The 26,510-nt window shown below is 42.9% G+C and overlaps 2 protein-coding genes across 2 annotated transcripts; one reads left to right on the top strand and one right to left on the bottom strand.

Annotated features, from left to right (window-relative positions):
- Positions 1-6: 6 nt before the first annotated feature.
- LOC102064103 (uncharacterized) lies at positions 7-18,491 on the bottom strand. The gene is made up of 5 exons (XM_074540238.1): positions 15,798-18,491; positions 12,625-12,740; positions 8,865-8,997; positions 8,404-8,496; positions 7-6,908 (listed from the first exon to the last, which is right to left on the bottom strand). Exon 1 carries the CDS (start codon positions 18,489-18,491, stop codon positions 17,325-17,327), a length of 1,167 nt encoding a protein of 388 aa, XP_074396339.1. The 3' UTR covers positions 7-6,908; positions 8,404-8,496; positions 8,865-8,997; positions 12,625-12,740; positions 15,798-17,324.
- Positions 18,492-18,998: 507 nt separating this feature from the next.
- Positions 18,999-19,430, top strand: SOCS2 (suppressor of cytokine signaling 2). The gene has a single exon (XM_074540237.1). The coding sequence runs from the start codon at positions 18,999-19,001 to the stop codon at positions 19,428-19,430; it is 432 nt and encodes a 143-aa protein (XP_074396338.1).
- Positions 19,431-26,510: the final 7,080 nt, after the last annotated feature.

Here is a 26,510-nt window from a genome sequence, read left to right as displayed (position 1 = left end):
ATGGGATAGTATTTTTTTATTAATTTAGGAATCTAGTAAGGTGAGCTTGAATATTGAAGTATTAATTAAATAGTTTTTATTAAAAATATTATGTGAGGTGTTTGTGAAAAAAAACTGGTTTTCTTCTTCTGTTACACCTGTGAGTTACCTGGCTCCATGTTTAATTCTACATCAGCTAAGTGATTGTAGTTAAGCCTGTTGTGTATGGAAAACTGGCCAACTTCGTTAATTTTTAGCATCCAAGTCACAGTAACTTGCTTTTCTAAATCATCCCCCATTCTCAGATATCTACAAACTTCTGTGTGCATTTGTGGTTCGTGGAGGTTTTTTGTTTGTTTAATCCCACCCGATCTACCACTCAGTGAGGACGCTGTGTTCCTACATAAGCTGGAGCAGCTGTATCACAGTAGGAGTTTGGTCTGATTCTACTTCATTGCTTTATCATTTTGTAGTGCTTAAATGTTCTTCCTCCTGTATATGTCATGTAGCTTTTTTTCCTTTCAGGAAAAGGGAAAAAACCTTTGTTCCAGTCTACAGTTTTAGGCATCAGCCTTCTAATAGAAAGGGCTAGCTTGGAACATTATGCTGCTGCAGAGGTACCAGTGACTTCATAAAGCCTTCTTAGTAGATCCTTCTAAATAATCAGAAAATTATTGTCTCATGTACATCATATATTTTTATTGCATTTCCCTTCCAAAGCAATTTGGATAACCTAGGAGGGGGTCTGTTTCCTCTGTTAGTCTAGTGTCATTTCACCAGCATGCATTTTCTACAGATTTTGCTAGAAGTTGAGTACCACTCATCTTCTCAGTTGAGATGTAGAGAAACTACATCTCAGCTGTTAGTTAGTTTCTAAAGATACTACTGAATAACCTTTTTTCCTTTGAACATCCTTTATTTGGGAAAAAAAAGCAATGTTGGATGTGTGTAAAAAGGCTGCCTTTAAATACTTGTGGGAATTTATACAGAAAACTAGTGCCAGTGCATTTTTAACTCCAAATGCTGGGTAGCTGATAATGGTTTATCATGGCAGAGCATGAAATCCTTTTGCTCCTTCACTCTGTTGTGCTTATAAGATATCAGAGTCTGTGCTCAAGCCAACATGAGCCAAGTGATTTTGGCTTCTTATTAATGGTGTGTTGCTCACATAATAAGTCTGCTATTGTGAAGTAATGTCTGTGGGGTCTCTGTGAAGGATGGCTGCTTAACTCTGTAAGTTCAATTGCATGAACATAATAGTGGCTTTTTCTGCCTGGAATATAACTTTTTTAATAGATTGTAGCAATTTGTAGTACAACAAATTTTGGTATTTTTATTAGTATGTGGTGCCTGGTGAGGACTCTGGTGAATAAGTAAGCTTACATCTTATGCAGTATTTTATGTTCCAGTGCAGAAAATTGAGTCCCTTTTATTTTTGGAAAGCTGAGACCTAATTTGTCACCGTTTGACTTCAGTGTAAGAAGATATATCCTTGGACTAATTTAAACTTAAAATTATTTTCCTCCATCCTTTTTCCCATATTTTTGCTTACTGCTGCCTAGTGCTGCTAAGAAATTTTGCTTTACAGAGAAACCTTTGCAGTCATAACCTTCTGTTTGTCAGTTCTTGCCTGTCAAACCCTGTTTGTGATCAAACATCCACAATCACCATAGAAATACTGGCTTTCACAATGTTTCCCAAACATTTTGGATGCTTTTCAGGCATTTTGAGAGCTAAAAATCTATGATGTGCTTGGCTGCTATCTTTAAAGTACTTCCTCTTCTGACCAGTGGCTGGAAACTGTCTAAAACACATGTTCAGTACATGTACCCTGTGCCCTTTTGTTACTAATCTGTAACATTGATGTTTTAAAATCTTTCCCTGCATTGTGATGCTGCTTTCAATCTTATTGTGTTTTCTTTTACTAAATCTTTTTCCTGAGTTACCTGAGGCATGACACAATTAAAATACTACTCTCACAGTAATCTGAAGCTCTCTTCTTGGTTTTCTAGGTCTCAAACAACTGGCTTTGTTTCTCTTCACTTGGAATTCAGAATTCATCCACTTGATTATTGTTCTACTTCTATGCAAAAAAAAAATTTGAAAGTTAGTTTGGGATTTCTGTTTTCTGTTGCCCTTGTTCTTTGTAATTGAAAACTTAAGTTGCATGAAATTTGCAATGTTAAGTCTGTTGTGGCACTTTGAATCCCAGTTTGGGCACTTAGCCATTTGTTTTGTATCTAGTAGCTGTTGAGTTCCAGAGCATCTTAGGCTGCTTGCTGTGGGTAGTAGGCAGCTGGGTACATCTTACTGAGGGAATTTTGGTGTTCATAAGTCTCACTTAAAGTCTCCTCAAGCCTTGCTTGGTCTGTATGCCATTAGAAAACTGTTTCAGTCATGTATCAAAAGTTTTGCCCTTAACTCACAGAATTGTTAGGTTTGGAAGGGACTTCTGGAGATCATATAGTCCAACATTTCTGCTAAGGCAAGGTCACCTGCAGCAGGTGACAGGAACACAGCCAGGTGCATTTGGAATGTCTGCAGAGGAGAAAACTCCACAACCTCCTTGGGCAGCCTGTTCTAGTGCTCCCGAGCAGGAATTCGGACCATTTAAATCACAGTTCAATTAATCTGAGTGCCTCAGCGAAAAGAAGTATTTCCTCTCCTCTAATTATCCCCAGATTAAAGCAGAGCTGATGCTTTGAAGAGGCTTTTTCCCTTCGGTGCGCGCCGCGGGAGCTGCCGTGCAGGCTGCGTGCGGCACCACCGGGAGGCAGCACCGCCCAGGGCGGAGCGGGACCGGGACCGGGACCGGGACCGGGGTCGGGATCGGGATCGGGACCGGCTCTGCGGCAGCTTGAGCCCCGAGAGGCGGCCCTGGGCTGCTCCCTTCCTGACGCTCGGGAGCACTGCGGCAAAAAGCGCTCCTTAACACCTCCCAAAGGACTTGCACTTAAAGGATCAAAGGTTTTCTGCCGGTTTAACTTTTGTAGGGTGTCTCAGAGACAAAAAAAAGCTCCACCATCCCAGTCTGGGGAAAAAATGAGTCGATAGTGGGGCAGTAATAACAGCGCAAATTGGCAGCAGAGGGTTGTGCCAATGCCTTGTCCCTGCTGCTGTGTTCATCCCTGTCCCTGTACCTGTCCCTGTCCCTGCACTGTGGCAGCCCCAGGACAAGCAGGATCAGGAAGTGTAGCTGGTTTGCTGATCAGCCTGGCTGGAATGAGAGCAGCCAAGTGGCTTTGGCTCATCAGTTCCTAAACTGGTTTCCCCACCAGACAGACGGACAGACGCTGGGACTGGCACACAGGAGACAGGAGGAATGTGCTTCTGGGCATGTGACAAATGTCATGACTTTGTTTCACTTCCCCAAGATTGCAGTGAAGGCAGCAGTTACCCTCCTGCCCATCTGCCCACCCATCCTGCCATCCCTCCCCTGCATCCAGCTATGAAGTTCTATAGGAAACTTCTCTCTTGCTGCTGTTATAATAGGTCTGAACTTCATCTGTCATGTCCAAATTCTGCTGTGCCACAATAAATCCTTGTGGCAGGTCATTATAAGTCACAGTACCGACTGCCTGTCAAAGCCAGCGCTGCATTTCTCAGTTTCTCCAGTCTATGAATTTTAGCAGCATGTAATTTCTCACATGCTCATTCCATCCTCAAAGCCAATACAACGTTATAAAATGGAGAGATAAAATAGATGTAGGCTGCATTCCTCATCTGTAATAGATGATGTATATTTTGTTTTAATGCTACAATGTAACAAAATTGACCTAGAGCAAACACACTAGTCACCAGTATAAAGGAACAAATTGTGTACCTACAATACATAAAATTTGGGGTTATCTCCAAGATTGAGACAGATACTAATTAGATGTCTAAACCTGAGTCAATCTTCAAAGGCTCCCCTTATGGTCAGTCAGCACAGAAAAAGTACATGCAACAGTCAGGTGATCTTATTTTAACATTTTATTGGCTAGAATATGTCACACAATTGTCCTCTGAAGATGCATTTTCCTTTTCTGTGAAGGGAGGATGAAGATGATATTTTTTTATCTATATTGGGGCCTTTCTCTTTTTTTTCAATGTAGGAGCACAACTGTGCAAAATACTCTTAAAATTCAGATAAAACCATTTTTGATGTTTCTGTTAGCTTCAGTAGTATGTAGTCTGTATATAGGAGCTCTTAGTTTTCTATATAGAGTAATTCACACACATTTAATTTCTAAATGTACACTGTGTAAGAAATTTTAATTCTCACTTTGTAATTAATCAACCCTGTAATGCTAAAAATAATAAGCTGTTTGGAGAAATAACATAATTACTTATTTATATATCTTTCTGGTACCTCTTATGAAATGAGCGTGTTATTTCAACTGTTATCTTTTGGTGCTTCTACAAAAGCAAGCATGATGAATTATGATTTACTGGGCAATTTGCACGGAATTACCTGAAACTTTAAATACAATTCATTCAGAATGTTAGTTCCACTGTGAATAACTACAGCTGTTGGAACACTGCAGATCAGACGGTGGGAGGTATGTGGAAGCTGCATGAACTAATCAGCATGTTTGGTCAGCAATTTTGCATCTCCTGGCTTCTGGGGGAGTAGAAGCTTATGGGCTGGCATGCCACTTTATTAAAGGTCATGATGTAGGTGTATGTATCATACAGTTTTTCGTTGTATGGAGACAACACAAGATGTTGGCACAGCCAGTAGAACTAAGAAGCTTTGCCAACTGGTCTTTATCAAACATAAATACAGAAAAAGGTTGTGCTTATATTCAGCTTTACTGCTTGTCAAGATGAAAAACAGTGTCAGGTCAGAGGCAGTTTACCTCTTAAATAAGACCAGTTTTGACTGCTACCAAAGTTTGATTACTCAGCAAAAGGATCCCCCTACCAGGAAAATGTCAGATGATTTAAAAAATTCTGCAAGAACTGGTTTTTAGCATCTCTTCTGCTAAAACTAATAAAATGTTGACCATGAAAGTTACAGAGAAAAATTCAAAGAATGGTGAAAAGTAATTGCACTGAGCCATTACCATGTTGAATAAAAATTAACCTAAGTAAAAGATTAAACTATTGAAGCATGACCCTCCTGTATAAACATGTATTTCCTACTCACTAATGGTAACAAAACAGAGCTTAATAGTTTCATCCAAAGATTAGTGTTTCTTAAACAATCCTAGTCATTAGCACCAAGTTTTTTAAACACTGCTGAGGTTTCTTGTCTTAAACACTGCTAGTTTCTCATTCAAATGTGATTTGTTTAAACAAATAATATGCTAAGTACTGTTTTTCTGAAGCCAGCATCTGTAGGAATTACACTGCATCAGAGCTGTGCTGCAGGAGTGGTCTTCATTTGCTTTAGTTAAGACAAAGTAATGATTTTTACTGAATAATAAACAAATGCTAGGAAAAAAATTTCCTGGACCCTTAATTATTTGGTTGTTATAAGTAACAATATTTGTTTGGTTGTTATAAGTGACATAAGGCTTCATATACTTTTAAAAATTTATTATGTAATTTTTAATACTGACTGGCTTCAGTATAGGTTCATTTGTTATTTTCCAAGAACATGTGTTAACAGAATTCCCTTTCCCCCATGCCATTTTTCCTACAGGTAAAACCCTGGCATTAGTGATGGAGTAACAAAGTGGTGGCGAGTTCCACAAAATTTAGAACTAGATTAAGAAAAAAGGATTTCCTATCCAGAGTAGAAGCACAGAGCAAATAAAATTCATGGAAAATTCCTCATAAGGAGAGGTCAGAAAAATGACAGAGAAATTGCCTTTCTAAAGCATATATTTGTATTTTAATACTGAAAGAAACACGCTCTAGTTTTGACTGCATGGGGTTACAATTGACTGGCTTTATATGGCCATATTTGTTTGAGAAAGATTTGAAGTAAGACTGGTAAGGCTGAAAGGTGCCACCATGGGCTGTGAAGAGAAGAGCAGCAGTGGTTAGTACCTGCACAGTGCCTAGCAGGCCTTGTCCAGTCCAGGGACAAAAGCTTGAATTGTTAGAACTGGGTGAGTTCTGTTTCAATACAACCAAGATTCTAACTCACGACTTTGTGGAAATGATGCAGGAAAAGCCGTGTGTTTCTTTAGCAGTGCTGCATTTATTCTGCAGTGAAAGTACCTGTGTGACTCTGGCAGGTGAAACCAGGGCCCTGGGCTTCCCCACACCGAGGTGGCGCCAGCAGCAGACACACCCTCAGGATCCCTCTGGGCACGTTGTTATGGGGCAGTCGGGGAGCAAAGCTCAGGCCCTGCTGCTGCTGCCACAGCTCCAGAAGCCCTCCTGAAAGCCATGGCTTCCCACTGCTGCAGGCACAGCACTCCCAAGGTCTCATCCTGCCTGACTTCACACGGTGTGCTCTTCTAAACCACCCGGGCTGGCTGTGCCCTCAAAGCTTACCGCATGCCAGGAGGTGCAGTGCGTACCCTCCCTCTGGGGCCAGGGGAGCACCCTTCTCACAGGCTGAGGGACAGTTTCACACCATTGCACAAACTGAAAGGCAACAGAAAAATCACAACTGCATGGTGGCTCTAGAGCAGCACCAGAAGGAGTCCAAGGAGCACTGTGGGATGTGAATACAGGAGTCTGCTCTAGAGGGAACTAGCACAGCTAGTGTGAATATAAGCCATCTATATTCCTCTTGCCTCCCTCTTGACATCAGGGATGTTTTTTTTAAATGTAGAAGGACAAGCTTGCTCTCTGAAATCAGGTAGTGTGAACCCACAGCATTTTTAGAGATTACCTTATCTTAAATTACCATTGTTCAGAGTACCAAGTCTGAATAAGTCTGGCACGGGCTTATACACACAGCAATTCACACATGTAATTACTATTTTCTAAACAGTTTCAGTCACCAGTCCAGAGTCTCCCATTCAGAGATGCCCCAGTTGAGGCTCCTGTAAAAAGAAAAGGATTTTTCTTCTGAATAAACAATTATGCAGAGAAGAAGAAAGTGCATTTCTGTAACACCAAACAAAATCTGCATTTAGGAGTAAGCATCTTCTTACACATTCAACCTTGGAGTAAATGAACCACACCAAAGGTCACTAAATGTCATTGTTCTGTAATTTTCAGTCTTTGGAGGATCAAAGAAATCTGAAGAGTCAAGGTGAGACACATGGCAAAATAATGAGGTGAAAGTCTTCCAAAGTTTTCTGGAGGGAAAAAACCCACAGTAATTGGATGTAATTCTTAAAATGCTCATTTAGGCATTAATAAATACAAATGTGTATCCTCTTTAGGGTTCATGAAATGTCAACAAAAGAAAATAGTATAAAAATCAAAAAGCTGTTTTTCAGTTATTCACTGGGCATAAGGGGTTTGTTTATTCCAAGATCTGTGACACTGGCAAATGAGCTGTTCCCTTTAAATACCTTGCCAGGTGTTGTTTTTGTTTGGTTTTTTTCCCTGTTCAGCTTGTATAATAAATTAATTTTTCTAGAAATACACTACCATTTCAGCATAGATTTTTTTAACCATTAATCTTCTTACCTAGCATATTTTGCCCTGTTAGAGCAGCCCAAGGAAGTGATCTTAAAATGCCCAAGGAGATTAAAAGATACACTTCAGTCAGTTGCTGAAGAGTAACTCAGAAGCATAACTGATCAGTCATTTGAAGAATTTCATTGTTGTTGCTGTGCCTTTTTGATCAGCCAGTCCAAAGGGATTTCATTAACATCTCGCTAAAATGTTTCTTCTGACTAAGAAGAAATTTTGAATAGATTATGAAAGCCTCTAGAAATAAGCTATTTTAAAGTGCTAAGCATATAAATGCAAATTGAATAGAAACCGCTGTTATTTACATTCTGTGGACACATGATTTCACTCCCTGATGGATAGGAGAAGAAGAAAAGCCACTAAAAAAATGAAATGCCCTTAAAGAAATTGGGAAAATGGGGATCTAATAAAAACACATGCAATGAACCACATTGTTGGGTGGTATGAATTGGTAAAGCTTTCCAGGTTTGCCACCATAACACTACATAGCCCGCCTGCCAGGAGGTCTTGAAGAGCTCTATGTATTTCTTGGAGAAAGTGGAGGTACGGGTTGAAGGAAGGAATATGCTGTAACAAAGCCATATGAACAAATTCCTGTTTCAGCCTGTTATGCAAGGGCTAGCTGATAACCTGGCATTTTCAAAAAGAGTCTCTCAGAAACAAAGCCCCCATTCACAATAAGATTTTGCTACGGGCTTATGTTAGTTTGAGATTATGTTCTGAAAAAATTATAAAAGCTCCTGAAAAATGTAAGCAGCATATTCTTGACCAGTGTGCCTGAAAGTAGAGGACTGTGCTGGAGGGAAAAGAAAGCACAGTGTGAAATTTGCACCCTTCATGAACTCAGGCTTTTTACTGGCCTGGAAGAGGCTCTCCTGTGTGTCCTCCATTTACCTGGAACAGGTCCCTGCTGTCACAGGTTCCACTGGAAAGCTCATGCTCCCTCCTGCCGGGCCTGCTTTTATTTGTAACATCACCAGCAAACACCTAGAGCAGAAAGAAAGAATACTGTCCTCAGGAAAGGTAAGGCTTGTTTAAAAATGTACACAAAATATGGCTGCTAATTTGGCCCATACCCACTCATTTCAAATTTCAGCCTGGGACAGGGAGTTAAAGGTGGGATTGTTTTGCTGGCTTTTCCTTGTAGAAGGAAAAGGAGCTGACATACTAACACAGCTAAAGCCCAAGCACCGCAAAGGCACTTCATTCTTAAGAGCCTGGGGAGTGATCTTCTCCAAGATTAGTCCTGTTTGACTTAGGATTGCTTTGTGCCTGCCAGCACACAAAAGCTCTCATAACACAGGCAAAGGTAGGACAGAAATTTCATTCTTGTTCCATTTTAGGTACACTCTTACCTGCTGTTCTGTGTTATGCAAAAGATATGTCCAATGGCTAAATGCATCCTTTCCTTCCTCCCCAGAACAAAGGCTGATCTACAGCAGCAGGTTGTGCAGCTTCCTTCTGTCTGGCATCATGTGGCATGAAACGCTGGGGAAAAATTTTGCTGTGCCTCAGGCATCTTTCCAGATCACATTTATTCACAGAGGGATAATTTATCAGAGAAATGAGCTCTGAAGAGACTACTAAAATTAGTGTTAAATTTTGAAATGTAGGGCAATGGCACTGAAAGTCAGAAAATATGTCTAGCCCAAACTCACACTTTATAAAATGCTTTGCATATTTTGTAATAATTATGGGTATTATTTCCCCTTCTCCGTTCATTTATAAGGACAGAGAGAATAACAAGCAAATCTGAATTTGGTTACACAGAGCCATCTGTTAATTCTGGTATATGGCAGTAGAGGGCATCTAAGGACTTCAAGTCATATATGGTAAGGGATTAAAATCAGATGGCTGAAGGAGTTATTACTCTCCCCCCAAGCCGTTCACCCCACCTCAGGACAGAATTGCCATCTCAAGACCAAACAGCTCACGAGGCTGCTCCTGATGGATGGCAGTTTTGAAGCCACACTGAAACTGGAATTGTTCTTAAAACACCAGTCTGAAAGCTGAAGTTGTTAAGGAGGAGATGCATGAGTTAATTTCTCTTCCCGGCTGCAGGCAGAGCTCTGTCAGAGCCACAGGATGGTTTTGGGTACAGTACAGGGGGAGATACTGCTTCAAGCAGCCTGTCCAATTTTATCTACTACTGTTTGAGCTTTAATTTCCACATACCTGGAAAAACTGCTTACAGGGGGAGCAAGCAATTCTGGGAATGGACAGGCTGTGCCAAGAAAAGGCAAGCTGTGGACCAGTGCTCTTTCCTAAACCAGAAAGAGTAGCCCTATGTCTGTTTCCTCTCCTGAGCCTTAAAACTGACAGCCTGCCTGGCCAGCATTTCATCAGGCTGCGTCCTCCCAGTGTGCCAGTCAGATACAGGACGAGGCGTGGAGCCGTCCTGACAAAAAGCAAGCACTAATCCTGACAAACAGAGAGAAGGTAGTTGGCGGCCAGCACTGTTTTCTTGTCATCTCTCCAGGTTTGTATGACGTTCCACATGCAGCCTCTACACTGAAGCAGGGAAAGCAGCCATACCTATCTTGAGCCAAAAGAAGCCAACACGTCAGAGGCAGGTTAAGTTCATTACCTGACACTAACAATTAATGCACTGATCTGAAAAATGTATTTGAACCCAGCAGCATATTCACATACAACAGGCAACCTATTTTCAATTAACTGGAAGAAGTTTAAGGTTATATAAATACATTAGTAAACGTTGATTATCCTGTTATTCAAACTCCTAAGTACAGCAACACGTCAGGCCTTATGCTGAAGTCTATTATAGCCTTAGCCTGAAATTTAGAAGTGGCTCATGCCCAAAAAAAGGTTCTACAACTCATTTAATGATTCACAGTACTCCTAAAATGATATTCATCTGTCTGCTCTCCATGGCAGCACTTTCAATCATAAACACTTAATTGTAGGAATTCATCCTCAAGGCCAAATAGCTCTGGGTGAATTAAACTATCCTTAATATAAGAACTAGAACAGTGACTTAAAATTAATCTTTTTCTGATGGGAGGCCATTTATTCAGAGACACATAACCCAGTTTCTACTTCACTTTTCACTCAAAAATCTCCCTTTTAGAGATAGGCACTGCATCACCTGTTTTAGTTTTCCTTATTAGTTTCAAAATTGACTTTCTGCCAACAAAGGAACTTTATTACTTATGGATTGGCAAAGCATAGGAGAGCTGCTTTCATGCTGTCTGTCAGGAAAACTTTTTTCACAGACATTACTTGCTCTCTTTTACTTTGAGGCGTAGGACTTGCAACTGGCAGAAAAACATCTCAAGCCTCCTCAAGCATAAAAGGCTTGTTTTTTTCTGGCAGCATCTAGGACAAGAATGCAAGATTTCACAGTGCTTTCAGCTGTGCTATCTCTAGGATTTTGCTAAAAAAACCCCCAAAACCCAAGAGTGTATGTTTCTCTAAAAATCCAAAACTTCAAGGAGCATGGTTCTGAACATGTGTGTGCATAGGTGTAGTGCACGTATATACCTATATGCTCTTTCTCAGACAAAAAAACAAGGTAAATAAATATTACAGTCACAGCATTTTATGCTATAATCTGAATATTAAAATCCATATCAAATATTCTCCTTGTAGTTGTTTGAAGACTGTACCAAAATTGGTCCTTTCCTTTTTTCTACCTTGTTCGTGAGAAGGAAGCATGAATGAGAAGAAAATGCTACCAAAGCATGTATATTAACAACTTATTCTCCAATAACTTTCACCAATTTGGCTACTTTTAGTCAGAGTGAAACTTGATAATTCACAAAATAACACAGTGATAGACCAGAATTCTGCTGTTTATAAGGAAGCTTAGCATAGCATAAAGTAAAAACTGCTGTGTAAATTCTCCTTGTTTTTTTGTACTTAGTACCCTGTGTCACCACATTCTACTTTTCCTTTACATGCCTATTGAAAGTATTTTTATGTTAATTTGGTTTTACCTTAAATTGTAAATAGTAAATTGGAGAAACTAAGCAAGCACTACATTTAATTTTTTTCACTGAAGTTCCCAAGTGGATAGGTAACCTTTTACTCAATGCAGGTTAGGCCTTTACTTATAGACAGTAGATAGCACAGGATGAGAGATGGACTTAAATGCCACCTTTTTATGGTCAGTTTTGTGCTTGACAGTGATTATCTGTCTACCTATCCACTGAACCAAAGGGAATGATCCTTCTTTTTATCAACTGTCTCTGAAAGAAAAGAATCCAGATGTTATTTCAAAGTATTACTCCCTTGATGCCATCTTTTGATGTTTGCTTTTAAATCACAAGTGCTGCTTTCCTTTTAGAGCACCCCTGATTTATAGAAATTATTCCCTGAATTATTTTATTAATCTCCTTTACCAAATGTATAATAAGAAAAGCAAAGCATTCACATGTGAATAGATAAAAATAGCAGAAAATAAGGTGGCAGCTGGTAAAGAGTAAAACTGTTTGGTATAAATCTTAATCTATTTCATCAAAACATGCTGTACCTCAGGCAGTTGGAAAGGTCAGGATGATCCCATACACTGAAATATTTGTTTTCCTTATGTTTTATTTATTATGTTTTAGGAACTCTTTGTGAAATAAGCAAACCTTTCTCCTAACTGCTAAGTGAGAAATCCTCAAAGAGTTCACATTGCAGACCTTTCTCGTGCTGTGGCGTTACAATTAACACATTCCAATCTGCTGGAGCCAAAGGCTCAATATTCCCATTTCTCTGCTCAAGAACCAGACTGCAACCCCAGGACAGGGAAACCATGGCAGCTGTACATTGTTGTTTAGACTAGTTCAGGTAAACAGTTGTCAAAATACGTTCAGTAAGTAGAGCGAAGTGATAAGCAATAGCTGTCCTTTTAACTGAAGGGGATTTTAACTGACCAAATGGTATGCATGGATAACAGATATTCTGTGCTACATCTTTGGGAAGTTAAGCATGCAGAGAGCAGGGAAAGGCCCCTTGTATTCTTCCAGGTAGCTAGGTAAATCTATCTTAATAGATCAGTAAATGTTTTCAGTGAATCAGAGCAAATTTAGCAAAATCAGCTGAGTCAAAATCACATTACCCCCCTCTGCTCACATCATATTATATAAATAAATCAGTGTACGAGCTCACCAGTAAACTTGGCATGCTTTTCAGGAACAAAGTGAAAATCATTTCTAGTAACAGGCACTTCTCAGCGCTGTAAAAATGTTGTTGCCTCCTTCCTTGGTCATGAAAGGGATTTTTGCCTAAAGGAAAAATAAAAAATAAATTTATTCATCCTTCCCTGTCTTAAGCATATGCATTTGAGTGCATTTGAGCTCAAACAATATATTCTGCTTGTGATTTTCAAGAACCCTTAATGTTCATATTTTCACTACTAATATGAAACTACATTAAAAATATCTACTATATGGATAATATACAGTCATAACCAACATTCATGAATAGTAGTATCAGAAAAAAAAAGAGATTGCTTAAGTTGGTGCCTTTCATCTCCAGTTGGATGATATGCCTCTAAAACTGGCTCAGAAGCATTCATATTTATATATGTACAGCAATATTTCTCCTAGAATTGCTATCCCAAAACAACAGATTAAAAATAAATAAAGCATTTAGTTTGAATTGCACAAAAAAATTTTAAATCCTCACTTGTATATAATTTTTGTATTAGTGACTGTTTAGAAGAATTCCTGTTTGTTACATGGCAGATTAAAAAACCCTGTTTTGGAAAACTAAGTTTTCTGAGTCTGCTCCTTCTTTTCTCTTTCTCCATTTCACATCTTTCTCCTACTCCATTCTGATTTTTATAAAGTAAAACTCTTCAGGCAGACCAAACGTGTATTAAATATCCCAGTGCCAAAAAACTAAAAAGTAGCTTTAAGTAGTTTCATGCACTACGTACAGCCCATAGTCCCAAAAGTAATTTCATTTAGTCACCTTTTCTTACCCTTACAGTTATTTCTTTTCTCTCTTGTGACTGTATGGAAGACTTAGGCAGACAGAGCAGAAAAAGAGTAAGTAACATTGTTGAAAGAAACAGTAAAATACAAACATAGTCCACCGAGCCTATAGCACTTTCAGATGTCTCAAGCCAGAGAATAAAGGTGACTGCAAACCAGAGCACTCCTATGAGGTGCCAGGATTGTCATTTAAAGATCCATTTGCAGTTTTTAAGTTGGAATTTCATTACTCTTGTAAGTTTATCAGATATTTAGTGCTATTTTAAAGAGACATTAGGTTCTCATGAAAAAAAAATTGAACAGAACTCTGTTTAGGAAAGATCCTGCTGATATATTGCCTATTTAATATTTATGCTACCTTTCTCATAACAATATTTGAAGTTTTAAGTAACAAACATTTATTACATTCTTCTGTTCTTGTTTCTCATTCACCACATAAATCATGGTCTTCCTCCCTCTGCCTTTATAGCAGCCAGCTGTGGTTTTAGAAACAAATTATTATGACTTCAAGTGACGAATAAACAGCAGAAGCAAAGGAAGTCTTGAGATACTATCCACATAAAAATCCCATTAATAAAATAACATAGGGAAAGCAGCTTTGCATCTAGACAAGACGTATTCCTGTTCTCCAAGATGCATTAATGAACTTCAAAGAAACAGCCTTAATTTGAACACTGTGATATCAGAACAAAACACTTTTTGAGCAAAAGCTGTGTGCCTACATATACAGAATTATTTTAGTAATAAAAATAGATCCATATTAATTTTTTATTGTTCTCTGGAACATAGTGAAGTCAGTGCCATTCTGAAAAGTAATGGAGGTTTTTTGCAAGATTTTATGTCATAGGTAGCTGAACTGTCAACTAAATTTCTAGGGGCACAAACTCATTCTCTCCCCTCTTCACATCAATCCAACGAAAAAACTTAGTGGGAATTCCACAACTGTCACTGGAGCCTGGATCTGAGGCTATCTGAACTTCACAGACAAAAACAGGAACAAGAATGACCTTCAAGACCTAAATTGTTTTAAACCATTTCTGAGAATGCTTAAGAAAGCCCGTGTTTGTTCCTCAGACCTCATTTTAAATCTGTGCTGCTGCCAGTGATTTAAACCACCTTTTTTTCATAAACTGAATAAATTAAATTCAAAAGCACCCAGGCATTACAAACAGATGAAATCATGCTGGCCAATAATTTCACTTAACAAAGTAGATTTTTTTTTCTCTGATGAATTTACTTAATCACTAAATACAGAACTTAATTTTTAAGATAACTATTAATTCTCTTATCCTCAGATGCTTAAGAATTATAAGCAATAACTGTTACAAAATCCTTCAGGATTTGTAATCCTTCCTCAGTCCTTATTTTTTCTTTTTTTTTTTTTTTTATTTTTTAAGAAACGTTGCATTTCAGACGGTACTGGGGAGTGCGACCCAAGGCAGCGTCTCAGCCTGGGAGCTCTCTCTGTGCAGGGGAGCTGCTCCGCTCCCTCAGCCAGACAGGGCAGCCTCATACATATTCATTTCCCCTCTGATAACAAAGGCTCCCTCGCCCCTCCCGCCCCGATTTTTAAAGATACTATCTTTTATTATGCTATAGGCTTGGGCTTCTTTCCTGAAATCTTTAAAAAGACACCCCTTAATCCTTCTGCCGTCAATTCTCCTTCTCAGATACCCCCGTACAATTAGCAGGGAGCCCTGACCTGCAGCCAAGGGCAGGAGTGAGACTATTACGGCTACTTTTGCTTTGTTTTCCCTCTTTTCTTTTCTCTCTTTTTTTTTTTTTTTTTTTTTTTTTTTCTCTTTTCCCCTCTGTGTGTGTTTCTTTCTCAAGTCGGCTCGGGGCCGCTGGGGCAGCGGCGAAAGGTGGCTGGTTACCGAGCAGCACCCAGGGCGCAATCAACCATCTTTACGCCGAAAAACAGCTTCGTGATTATTAAAAAAAAAAAAGAATAATAATTAAAAAAAAAAGGGGGGGGGAGGGGGAGGAAATCGGCGCGCGCAACGGCGGGCAATGGCTGTTTGTAGCAACGAGGTATTTAGCGCCGGAGGGTGAAGGGGGGTGGAGACCAGGGTGGGGTGTCCCAGGAGCTTCGGCCGCCGCAAGTCCCTGGCAGGGAGCTCCTGGCACCGGCCCCCGAGCGCTCCCGGCCCCGCGGGCGGGCCCCGCCGCCGCGCTCAGGTGCCCGCGGCTGCCGGCGCCGGGCGGGCCGGGCGCCCCTCGCCCCTCCGGCCCCGGCACGGGCGGCCGCGCTCGCCCCGCTCCCTCCGGGGTCCCGCCGCGCCCGCGGGGCGCCCCGCGCGGCCCCGCCGGCCCGGTCCCCCCGCAGCCCCGGGCACTGACCTGCGCGTCGCCCGCGGCTCCGCGGGCGCAGGGGGAGGAGGCGGGGGGGCCGCGGGGCAGCGTTCGGCGGCCGCTGCCCCGGCGTGACAGGGGCGGCGGCTCGGTGCGTCGGCCCCGGCTGGCCGCGATCGCGGCGGAGGCGCCGGAGCGGGTCCTGTCACATGATGCGGTTCCTGGAAAGTTCCTGGAAAGCAGCCTTTGTATGTAACCATCCCGGGAGGGGGGAGCGGCGGGGGCAGGATGCCCTCGCCTCGCAATCAAAGGCGAGCAGACCGCCCGCGCCGGGGAGAGGCGGGGGAGAGGAGGGTGTTGTTTCCCCAGGAGCACCATCTTCCTCCGGCAGCCTCTGTCCGCCCCGGCACAGCCTCGACGCTTCTCCCCGGCGGCGGGTGCCGTGTCCCCTCGGCCCCCCGACGCCGCCGGGAGCCAGAACAACCTGACCGCCCCACCTCCAGGCGGCGGCAGCGGCGGCCCCAGCCCCGTCCCGCCGAGCCCGGGTGAGTCCCCTTGTCGTCGCCCCCCTCCGCACGATGCCGTGCGTCGCTTGGAGAGCCGGCAGCCCGCCGCCCCGCTCCCGGTACGGCTCTGCCGACCGCCGGGATGGAGGCTCCCCGCAGCCGGCGGCGGGCTGCTCCGGCTCTCCTCGCCTCGGCCGGGGGACGCCCGGCTGCAGCCAGCCGCCGTCGCCTCGCCAGCCTTCCGTCCCCACCGAGCTCCCGCGGCGGCGGCGCTTCACGGCTCGGCGCTGCCGGAGCCTCCTTTCGCAAGGGGTCGCGCCCGGACACCGCTGGCAGGGCTGCTCCCACCTGCGCCCGTCGGCCCCGCGCCCGCAGCCTCTCCCGGTGACAGGCGCACCTGCGCCCGGCCACCGAGCCGGCGGCGGGAGCGTCGGCGCGGGGAAAGGAGGGATGGGCTTTGTCGAGGGGTTCCCGCGAGTCTACCTACATCTATTGGGATAGAAACCCGTCAGAACACCCTATCAGTTGTCACTAGAGTTTAATTTGGAAAAGTTTCTGAGCTCCGCCGCGGAACTTGTTAGGGGAGGAACCACCTCAGCATAACCCCCTCACCTGGCGGGTGCTGCGCACCCGCAGGCAGAGACTGCCCGGTTCGCAAGCACCGGCGGGGGGCTCCCGGTCTTCCCGCAAGCCCCGTCCCTTCGCTCCAGCCAAGCCAGCTAGGCTCCCCCTCTCTGGTACTGCCCGGCTTTGTGTCGCTCCTGATGTGGCGGTGCACTAGGAGAGAAGAGGCTCTTTTTGTCCCTCTCGTTAGCTTCGGCCAAGAGGAAAGATTTTTTTCCCCTCCCTAATATCAGCATTTAATGGAGCGGGAAAAGCATATTTCCTGCTCCGCGCTAATTATAGCGCGTCCTGCACCGCGCTGCCCCTTCCGTTCCCAAGCGGCCGGCGAGCCCCCGGAGCCGGCACTGCCTGCGCACTCGCTCCGCAGCTTCTCGGGTACTGCTCTACCCGAGAGGAGGTCTCCCATCCCGGGAGCATGGCCCACGCCGGGCTTCCGTTCCCGTTCCTACAGGTACGACTTCGTGGATGACCTTACTGGAAGGCGTCCGTACGCACCGCAGCGTGGAACCCGGGCAGCGCCGGGGCTGGGACCACTGTCCCGCTGGTTAACCCTCCTCTCCCATACGCGCTCGGCTCTCCCCACGACCTCCTCCCGCCCCAAAAGTCCCAGAGCCGCCGGCCGGGCTCGCCTGCCCCGGCCGAGGGAGCGGGGCATCAGCGGGTTCGCCTTTGCGACAAAGCGAGACCACCGTCTCGGGACGCCGCCTCCGCCGAGTCCCCGGCGGAGAGGAGCCGAGGACAGGCTGGGCGGCGGGGGGGAGGAGATGTCCCTCCCCCGCTCCGCCGGGAGGTGATCTCTCGCCTCGCGTCCCTCCTCTGGATGCTGGGAAGTTCCGAAGCGGGATCGCCAGAAACGCGCTCTGCGTCGGGAGCGCCTCTCGCGGGGCTCGCCGCTAACCACGCTCTCTCTCCGCTCGCAGGCGGCGCCCGGGCCGGGGGCCGGGACCATGCGCCCAGCGCTGCGCTGAGCCCCGCGGCGGCGAAGCGGAGCCCTCTCCTGCCGGCAGCCCCCGACCTGCGGGCGAGCGGGGCCGCCCCCGCCGCCGCCGCCCATGACCCTGCGCTCCGCCGAGTCCCTGGAGAGCGCGGAGAGCTCCGGGGAGCGCTGGGGGCGCCCCGGGGCGGCGGCGCCCGCTGCCGAGGAGTGCCGTGAGGCGGAGCAGCTGGCCGCGGCTATGGAGGAGCTGCGGCGGGCAGGTAAGCCCGGGCGGCCGGGAAGGGGAAAGCGCCCGGGGCGGCGGCGCTGTCCGGGGGGAGGCAGAGCGGCGCGGCGGGGATCCCCACCGGGCCGAGCGGAACCGGGCGGCGGTGCGACGCCTGGCCATCGCCGCTCGGCGCTGCCAGGTCGCGTTCCCCCGGCGGAGAGGGGCGGCGACGACTCCGACCCTACGCGGACTGCGGCGGTCGAAGCGAAAGCGGCGGCAGCGCCGCGCCCCAGCGGCAGCCCGGGATCTGCGGCCGGGCGAGGGCCGGGCGCTGCCGCCGGCCGGGGCGGCCGCATCCCCGCGGCCCCGCGTACCTGCGCTCCCCTCTGCGGCGCGGCGGCGGCTCGCCCGGCCCCGCAGGACGCGGAGCTTGCTTGCGGGAGGAGGGAAGGGCTTTTTGTCTTCATCGCAGCCGCGCCAGGACCGCAGCTACCTCGCCGAAGTTGTTTTCTTATCCCTTCGCTTTCGATCGCTTGAGAAAGCTCATTTCAGCAGCAGCCTGCTCCGAGTTCCCCACAGCGGGCGTTGTGCGGGCTGCCAGCCCGTGCCTTGCTCTCCCGGCGGCAGAGCAGCGGGGAGCCGCGGGACGCGCCCCTGCCGCTTCAGGGGCGGCCCGCCGGTCGGCGGCTCCGCTCTCGGCCCCGCAGGACGCTGCGGGAATGTTTGTGCATGTGTATGCATACATGGGTAAATAAAAAGTGACCTGGAAAGCTCTGTCAAAACGAGATGCATTGTAAAACAAATGAATTTAAATAGCAAATAAAAATTTACTGTGCCTGCAGGACTTTAGCTTTCAAACAACAAAAGAAATGGGTGTCTAGAAGTACATCAGCTAGAGAGCAGCTTTTCAAACAAACAGGAATAAACAAATCCCTTCTTTTTCTCATCTTTTAACAGGATGGTACTGGGGCAACATGACTGTTGCTGAAGCCAAAGAAAGGTTACAGGATGCCCCCGAAGGGACCTTTTTGGTTAGGGATAGTTCGCACTCAGAGTATCTACTGACTATATCAGTAAAAACGTCAGCGGGACCGACCAATCTACGTATAGAATATCAAGATGGCAAGTTTAGACTGGACTCTATCACTTGTGTCAGATCTAGACTTAAACAGTTCAACAGCGTTGTGCATTTGATTGAGTACTATGTTCTCATGTGCAAGGATAGAACTGAAACACCTTCAAATGGAACAGTTCATCTTTACTTGAACAAACCCCTCTATACATCTGCTCCATCTCTGCAACACCGCTGCAGAATAGCTATAAACAAGAGCACAAATCAGATCTGGGAGCTGCCATTACCAACAAGACTAAAAGAGTACTTGAAAGAGTATCAATACCAGGTATAAATATATTTTCTAAATGCCTCTAACACAGAGTAACTTTTGAATGCAATTCTTAAAATCAGCCAAAGAACTGAGTAACCAGTTGTACAACTCAGCATGGAATTCACTATCAAAACAGTGGCAGTTCTAGGGGAAAGGTTTTTATTTCAGATGCTACAAAGAGAGACTTTATGTAAAATAATCCCACTTTGCATCCTTGGGGGTTCAACAAAGTGGCATGCTATTCTTGCAAGAGAGAGAAGTGAGGAATCTATCCAGATTGTGTTGCTTTGTCAATAAAATGCTGCACTTACTGTCAAATGCTTTCTGAAGCAGTGGGACCGGGAGAGACTTCATAAGTGGTCAGAGACGTATGAGAGTTTACAAGTATCTCAGTTGTCTGATTCTAAGATTAATTTGGTGCTGGTGTTCATATAATCCTAAAAGCTTAACTAGATCACACACTGTGATAATCTTGCTAAAGTTATGCAACTAATCAAATCCAATCAGAAAAATTATCATGTATTCAGTTTTTATTGAACTACTCTCCTGCTTTTCTGCAAGCAAAGGAGTACTGTAAGTAATCAGTCTAGAACATTGTTTTTCAAAGTTCTCTGAAAGCTGACCTTAAGAAGAAATGCCACATCTTTCACAGGAACCCTGTATATTGCTGATTATACCAGATTGGTATCCCAGAATCCTTAATGTGTTAACATCTTCACAGTGGTGATGTATCCATGCTATTATTATTAAGCCTCTTTTGGTTGAGGCTTTAGAATTATATACTTCAGACTTGCAGTTCCAATGTCAAAACATGGGTATCAGCAGTTATGTGTGTCTTCTACAGTGTAGAATGTTTTCTTCAGCCTGTTTCCCAAAATATGGGGAAATACGATGTGGATTTTTTTTTTTTATAAAGGGGTTGGTTTTTTCTTTTTCTTATTTTTTTTTAAATTTTCTTTTTGTTTTTTTTTTTTAATTTTATTTTATTTTATTTTATTTTATTTTATTTTAATTTTATTTTTATTTTATTTCTAAACTTCCTATTCACCATTGTAGCTATCAGATGATTACTCAATAAAGTAAATCAAAGTGCACAACAATCTCCCAATCTTTTTATGTACGTATTTCTACCATTCAGGAAAGAGTGCTCTTATATAGGAACTTATATAATTTCCCAGCTAATACTCAGATAAATGCACATGTATCAGTGAGGATGAATAACCCTGCTTTGCCTTTGTGGTGCTGCTCAAAAGTATAGCTGGATTACATTCAGATTAGTGGCTTAGAGGCTGCCTGCTGAATTCCTGTAGTTGGGTATTAGCACAGGACATTGCTTTTTCTGTTTCAGTAGTCTTCTAAAGAGGAAGAGGGGACTAAGACCCTCAGTATCCATTCTTCAGCCCAAAGGTAAAGTACTTAATAGAAGAAATGCACAGGATGAGAAAAATAGGAAAGCAGTAAGAGAGAAACAAGGACATAGACTCACCCTTAGTCAACAAATTAAAAGTTTTAATTCTTTCCCAAGCTTATTTGTTGATTAAAGCCAAGACCTGTGCTTGAACAAGGAGGGTTGTCAAGACTTGCTGTAATCTAGCTTTGCCCAGGCTGAAATAGAAACAACATAAAATAATCTTGTTTTCCTTGTGACTTAACTGCTCTGTTGTACTTTCAAGATGTTCTGTCCTTTCTCATAAACTCTGGGGCCCTGACCAGCTTATTTGTTGCCTCTAAACTCCCAGTGTTACACACTCAGTTCTGTCTGTCTGTCTGTAACATCCTGGCAGAAATGAGTAGCAGAGCCACTGAGAAATAGAAGGCACCAAGAACATGAGGCAGAGTGGATGGTTCCTTGATATGGCATATTCTTTATATGTTCTTGTTCTTTCTATGGAAAAGGTGGGTTTCTCCTCTTCCATGGCTCAAATTTTCTGTCCCCATTTTAAACTCAAGTTTTAGTATAGAAATAGGAAGAGTTTTTTTCTGAAAAACAAATCAAAATATTTTTTATGTAAAATTTTCCCCATGTCTTGCCAAGATGTATTTGGAAGTCTTTCACATTATATGGTGGCCACCTTTTGGTTGCCATGCCCAAGGAGCTCTTGTATTCTAGGTATGTGTCATAACTACATGGTTCTTGTCATCAGTCTTGCTAAGATCTGCCACCCTCAGGCTGAGGAGCTTTTCCTGTGAGCAGAGCCTGTCAAAAAACTGTGTTCCTGGGAACACTTTTCATTCTGATGAATCTTTTCTTACAGTTCTTGCCTAGCTCTCTCCTGTGGTGAGAGAACTGCTGTATGGAATAACTTCCATCACAGTGACAAACCCTCTAATCTGCTGCTGTGTTAACATTCTACTTCTGTGCCTTTTCAGCCAGGATGATACACTTGGGGTCTCAATGGTAAACACATTCTGCTGAGGACCTTTAAAATAAATCCCTGGGGGTTTCACATCATGAATACCAGTGCTGGAGCAAGCAGATTGAGAAGATAAGAGCGTTGGGGTGCAATGAGACTGCTATGCTGCAAATATAAGAAATGATTTGTGGCTTGTTGGTGTGAGCAGTCACAGGCCAAGTGTAGCCCGCAGCAGAGCCAAGCTCTGAGGAACAACAAGGGGCAGATGCAGGGAAGCTTGCTGGGTTTTTTAAATAACAGTTCTCCAAAGCACAAGGGCAATTGGCAGGCTGAGAACAAGGAGTGCTGGCAAAGTGAAAGGTGGTCATTCTTGTAACTAATCAAGTTACTGTGATGTGGAATCAAGTCACCAAACATTGAGCATACCGACCTAGACTTTGTATCATTTGCATCAGATCCTGTGAGGAAAAGTAGGCTCTGTAACTCTAGTGTGTGCTTGAAGCTGTGAACAATATTTTAAACAGACTGGAGGGGGAACTAGTCCTCTTTGTATGAAAGCACAGTTCTTGTCCTCATTAGGATGCCAGTCCTAGGGTGATGCATTGCACTAGTAAAACTAAACCACAGTTTAGCTTGCAGAAAGCTTGGCTTCTTTCTAATGCAGCACAGAGGAATTACTTGTTCTGCTACAAAAAATCTGATGATAGAACATGATTAGATTTCAGCAGTACAAAGATCTTGCATGAAGACTTTGTGAGTTTTCAGACAAAAAATTTTCAGACATGTTGTTCAAACATTCAAAAATTTTTTCAGTGCCTTTTTTTTCTTTACTCTATGGATGCTGTATCTTGTTTGCAGCACTAGCTTTTAAATTGTGGGCCTTTCAGATTATAAAAATTACTTCTAACTGATATATATCATCTTGAATTGCTAGTACAGAGTGTGCAGCAAAGCCAGTTTCACAGGTTCAATGCCCATGAGTCAAATCATGATAAGGACTTTATTCCTAAGCCTTTTTTCACCCCATGTACTGATTTGGTTTTTCTTTTTTGAGTCTTGGAGTTTCAGATTTTCCAGTTTATACCTGGAATGTTAAAAAACTTCTTCACTTTACTTAAATGAAATCTGAGAATCCTACAATCCTAAAAGGTGATGCTTAAAAAAACCAACCAAAATAAACACAATTGTAATATGAATGATGAAAATTGAACTGGTGATAGTATTTAGTTTAGCACTAAACCTAGCAGAAGTGTAAACTAGGGCAGTATTTTAGTTGTGTGGATATCTTCCTGCTGGCAGTATCACTTGAGACAGAAAATGGTTTGAGTACAAGATGAATGGGTAGAGTGGGAATGTAACCAAGAAGCTGTGCTCATTGCATTAGAAGTAATTTTATTTTAATCTGATCTTGTCATTATTGTCCTAATTGTATTTTATGTAACCACATTCTAGATAAACAGTATCAAATTATTAGCAAGAAGAAAAAATTGTTCACCAGAATATGGAGGGCAAAGGGAATTTTTTATATCTTACAACAATGAGGAATTTACTCCTATAATGAGACTAAGTCTCATCACCTTGAGAAAACAGAATCTACATTGCACAGGGAGGAGAGAGTTCTGTAGTTGTGTGGATTTTGTACCTTAGCCAACTCTCATGTTTTAGCAAAATGTCCCTGCAGGTAAATTACCTCGTTAAAGATTGTTTAAAAACCTTTATTTATTTATATGCTCTTTTCAATAGCTTTTTCTTGTATTCTTGATAACAATCCTATTGATTTTTCCTTTGGCTATAATCTTAGGCACTAGTGGAAAGTAAGTCAAATGATATCAGGGCTTTGCTCTCCTTAAGCCAAAACACATAATGGAAATAGGAAGAGATATCTTTAGACATTGGTATCATGTCTAAGAGTCATTTAAAATAAAGTAAAATAAAATTTCTGCCAACTTTGCAGTCATTAAAATAATTTTAAGTATTGTATTTACTGCTAGAGGAAACAATGGCTTGAGGGGTTTTAAAAACTGCATTGCTAATTCTCAATAACAGTAAAAAAACTTTGTTGAAAGGAGAAATTTTATTTTAAAAATATAGAAATTAATGAAACTTTTACTATATAAACCAAAGAATTTCTAAATAGAATAACAGAAGTTAGTTGAACAGTCTGAGCTGGTTAGTTCTGTATACACAAAGGAAATGGGGATGACAAGCTGCTGTGGTATCTCAGCCTAGCTCCTGAAAAGCACTTCTCTATTAGCATTAGATTCAGCAGGTCTCAGTATTTTGCTAAGCCATTAGCATGACTGAAAATGCCTGGAAAGAACATTCCACTGACACATAACTGGTCTGTTTACAACAACATGGCCATTTGCCACAGCATTGCTAAAATTGGGTCGTTTCTACAACAGGCTGAATATCAGTCAAAGGAAGGGGGAGGCAGACTTGGTTCAGGGGCTGACCATCGCTGGTCCTTATCTCCTGTCTTACAGAGCACAAGCCAGGTGAAACACAGCTGCCAGGAACAAGATGAGAAAATATTCTGCTTTCTGAGGATTACTTTGTCTGGCTTTCATGTCTGAGAAGGGACTAAAGGGAAAGGACATGGAAAAGCCAGCAGCTCCTGTGAGAGGTGGTACTTGTCACAAGGTGTATCAAATAACTAACCACCTGGATGAGTACAATGCTGAAAGGTGTACTAGTAGAGATTAAAGGTCATGGGGAATAACTAGTATCAGTACAGTTTGAATCCACACATAGACAAAGTCTGGCTAGATTGCTCAATTTTGAGAAAAAAAAATTAGCTTATGGCAAACTCAGTAAGTCCTGGTGCCAGGGTTACCAAGCAGGAGAGGGATTAACTGTGTTTATTGATCAGGTTATCTGCAGGGCTTTAAATTAGCCAGTGCCTCTGAGAAAGTTTACAGAAATACAAAAATATATCACCATAATTTTGCTGATTGAGCTGCCTGATAAGTTGTGTATCTCATTCTACTTAGAATCTATTTTTTAAAAGGGATTGCACCTGTGTTTCATTTTGTTTTCTTCCAGAATTGGAGCCATTATTTTTCCAGGAACTGAAATACCAAAATAATACCACTCCTTTTTATGCTATTAAGGAGGAATATAATGCTGGAGCAAAAGCCATTTATATTAGCATAAGGAATGAGCTGGCATTTAGTAGGAAAAACTTCAAACAGGTAATATCCAGAAAAAGTTTAGTGGTGAGCGCTGCAAAGAACAAAATACACTAAAAAAAACCCCAAACAAACAAATTCAGTGCTTCTGTCTTGATTTCTCTTTCACTGGAGGGCAGGCTTTATGTAAGTAAATCCTTTTGATTCCAGTCAAACTGTTCTGTAACTGATGTTTCATAGCTGAGGTTTGCAACTTGGTGCACTGTTAGCTAACAAATATTAAATGCAGAGGCATGTTAGACACGGGGAAAGATTCAAAGCCCAGTGCAAATTCTTCTTCTATTTGGGTCAGGCTTGAAAACAGGATTTTATGAAAAATAGTTGTAAATGTGGTAGCTGAAAGGGCAAAAATCCCCTTTCAAAATGCTTTGTTACAATTTAACTGTCTTTAGATTGCAGCCCTGAAATAGGATCTGTTGGGCTGACTCACTGTACCCACACTCTGCCCCAGGGGGAATCTCCAAATTTGAGAGATTGCTCTGGACACCTTTTTAAAAACACATTTGTTTTTTTCTTACTCTGGCACATCTGGAGGGCAGAATATGTTGTGGATCAACTCTTACTGTTCAAGGGATTTTGAGCTGGTTGATTTTCTGTAGGAAGAGCACTAATACTGAGCTGCAATTTATCCATCTGTAAAGCAGTGGACACAACATTCTGTAATTTCTCAGCATGGGGTGAAAAGTGGCTTATACTACAAATAGCATTAATAGGAACTTAAGCTGCAGTGAGGGCAATACCTCTGATGGCTGCACTGCTAAAAAGAGAGAAGTAAGTTAGGAAAGTGAGATCCTTGTCCAACTAGATTGCAGTGGATATGGCACAGCTCCTTCCTGAGCTGGAATGCTTCAGACGTGGTTTTTCTGCGAGGGAAGCTGCTTGTGAGAGGCTTTCTGGAAATTTATCTGGTTTTTTTAACTCCTCTGACAGAGGATGCAGTGCCTACTGCAGGATGCTTCACAAGCCTGCAGGCAGGCAGGTTTCATTTTGAAAGGGAACAAAATAGATGAAGTGAATTTTTAATAGAAGAGTATTTTTTGTTTGAAACAGGATGCATGGGAAAGGTATAAGCAGTGACAAATATCTTGTGAGGCTATCTGTAAAAACATTGCATGAATCATTGCTAGCTCCTGAAGTCTAACCTTACAGTAAGAACCTTTCAAAATATAATATATGAGTTTGTCCAGTTCAAATCCAGGGAAAGCAATAGAAGATTGCAAAAAGCAATAGCTATTCTCCCCCTAAACAAAGGCAACCTTCCAGTCTTTTATCTAAAATATTAGAAAACCATTTCATATGCTGTATTTTGCAAATAAAGTAAGTTGGTTTTGTGAAAAGATTTCAGACTTCAATCTTTATTTAGTTTTAGTTATTTACCAATGTTTGATTTTCAGGTTAATTAGTGAATTTTCTTTGTTCTCATATTAATAAAATGGTGCTTTACATTTAAAAATAATTTAATAAGTCTGGAATAAATAAGAAATAATAAGAAGCTTGCAGTATTTCATCTGTCTCCTCAATGAATCTTTAAATTAAATTTAAAAATAGAGAACTAC

The sequence above is a fragment of the Zonotrichia albicollis genome, chromosome 4 (genome assembly GCF_047830755.1).
Source record: "Zonotrichia albicollis isolate bZonAlb1 chromosome 4, bZonAlb1.hap1, whole genome shotgun sequence".
Classification (NCBI taxonomy): domain Eukaryota; kingdom Metazoa; phylum Chordata; class Aves; order Passeriformes; family Passerellidae; genus Zonotrichia; species Zonotrichia albicollis.
Note: the sequence above shows the minus strand (reverse complement) of the source record. Positions and strands in the feature narration are given on the sequence as shown.

What these genes read in the sequence shown, in the direction of transcription:
- LOC102064103 (XM_074540238.1), bottom strand. Translation starts at nt 18,491, where the DNA reads ATGAAGACAAAAAGCCCTTCCCTCCTCCCGCAAGCAAGCTCCGCGTCC.
- SOCS2 (XM_074540237.1), top strand. Translation starts at nt 18,999, where the DNA reads ATGACTGTTGCTGAAGCCAAAGAAAGGTTACAGGATGCCCCCGAAGGG.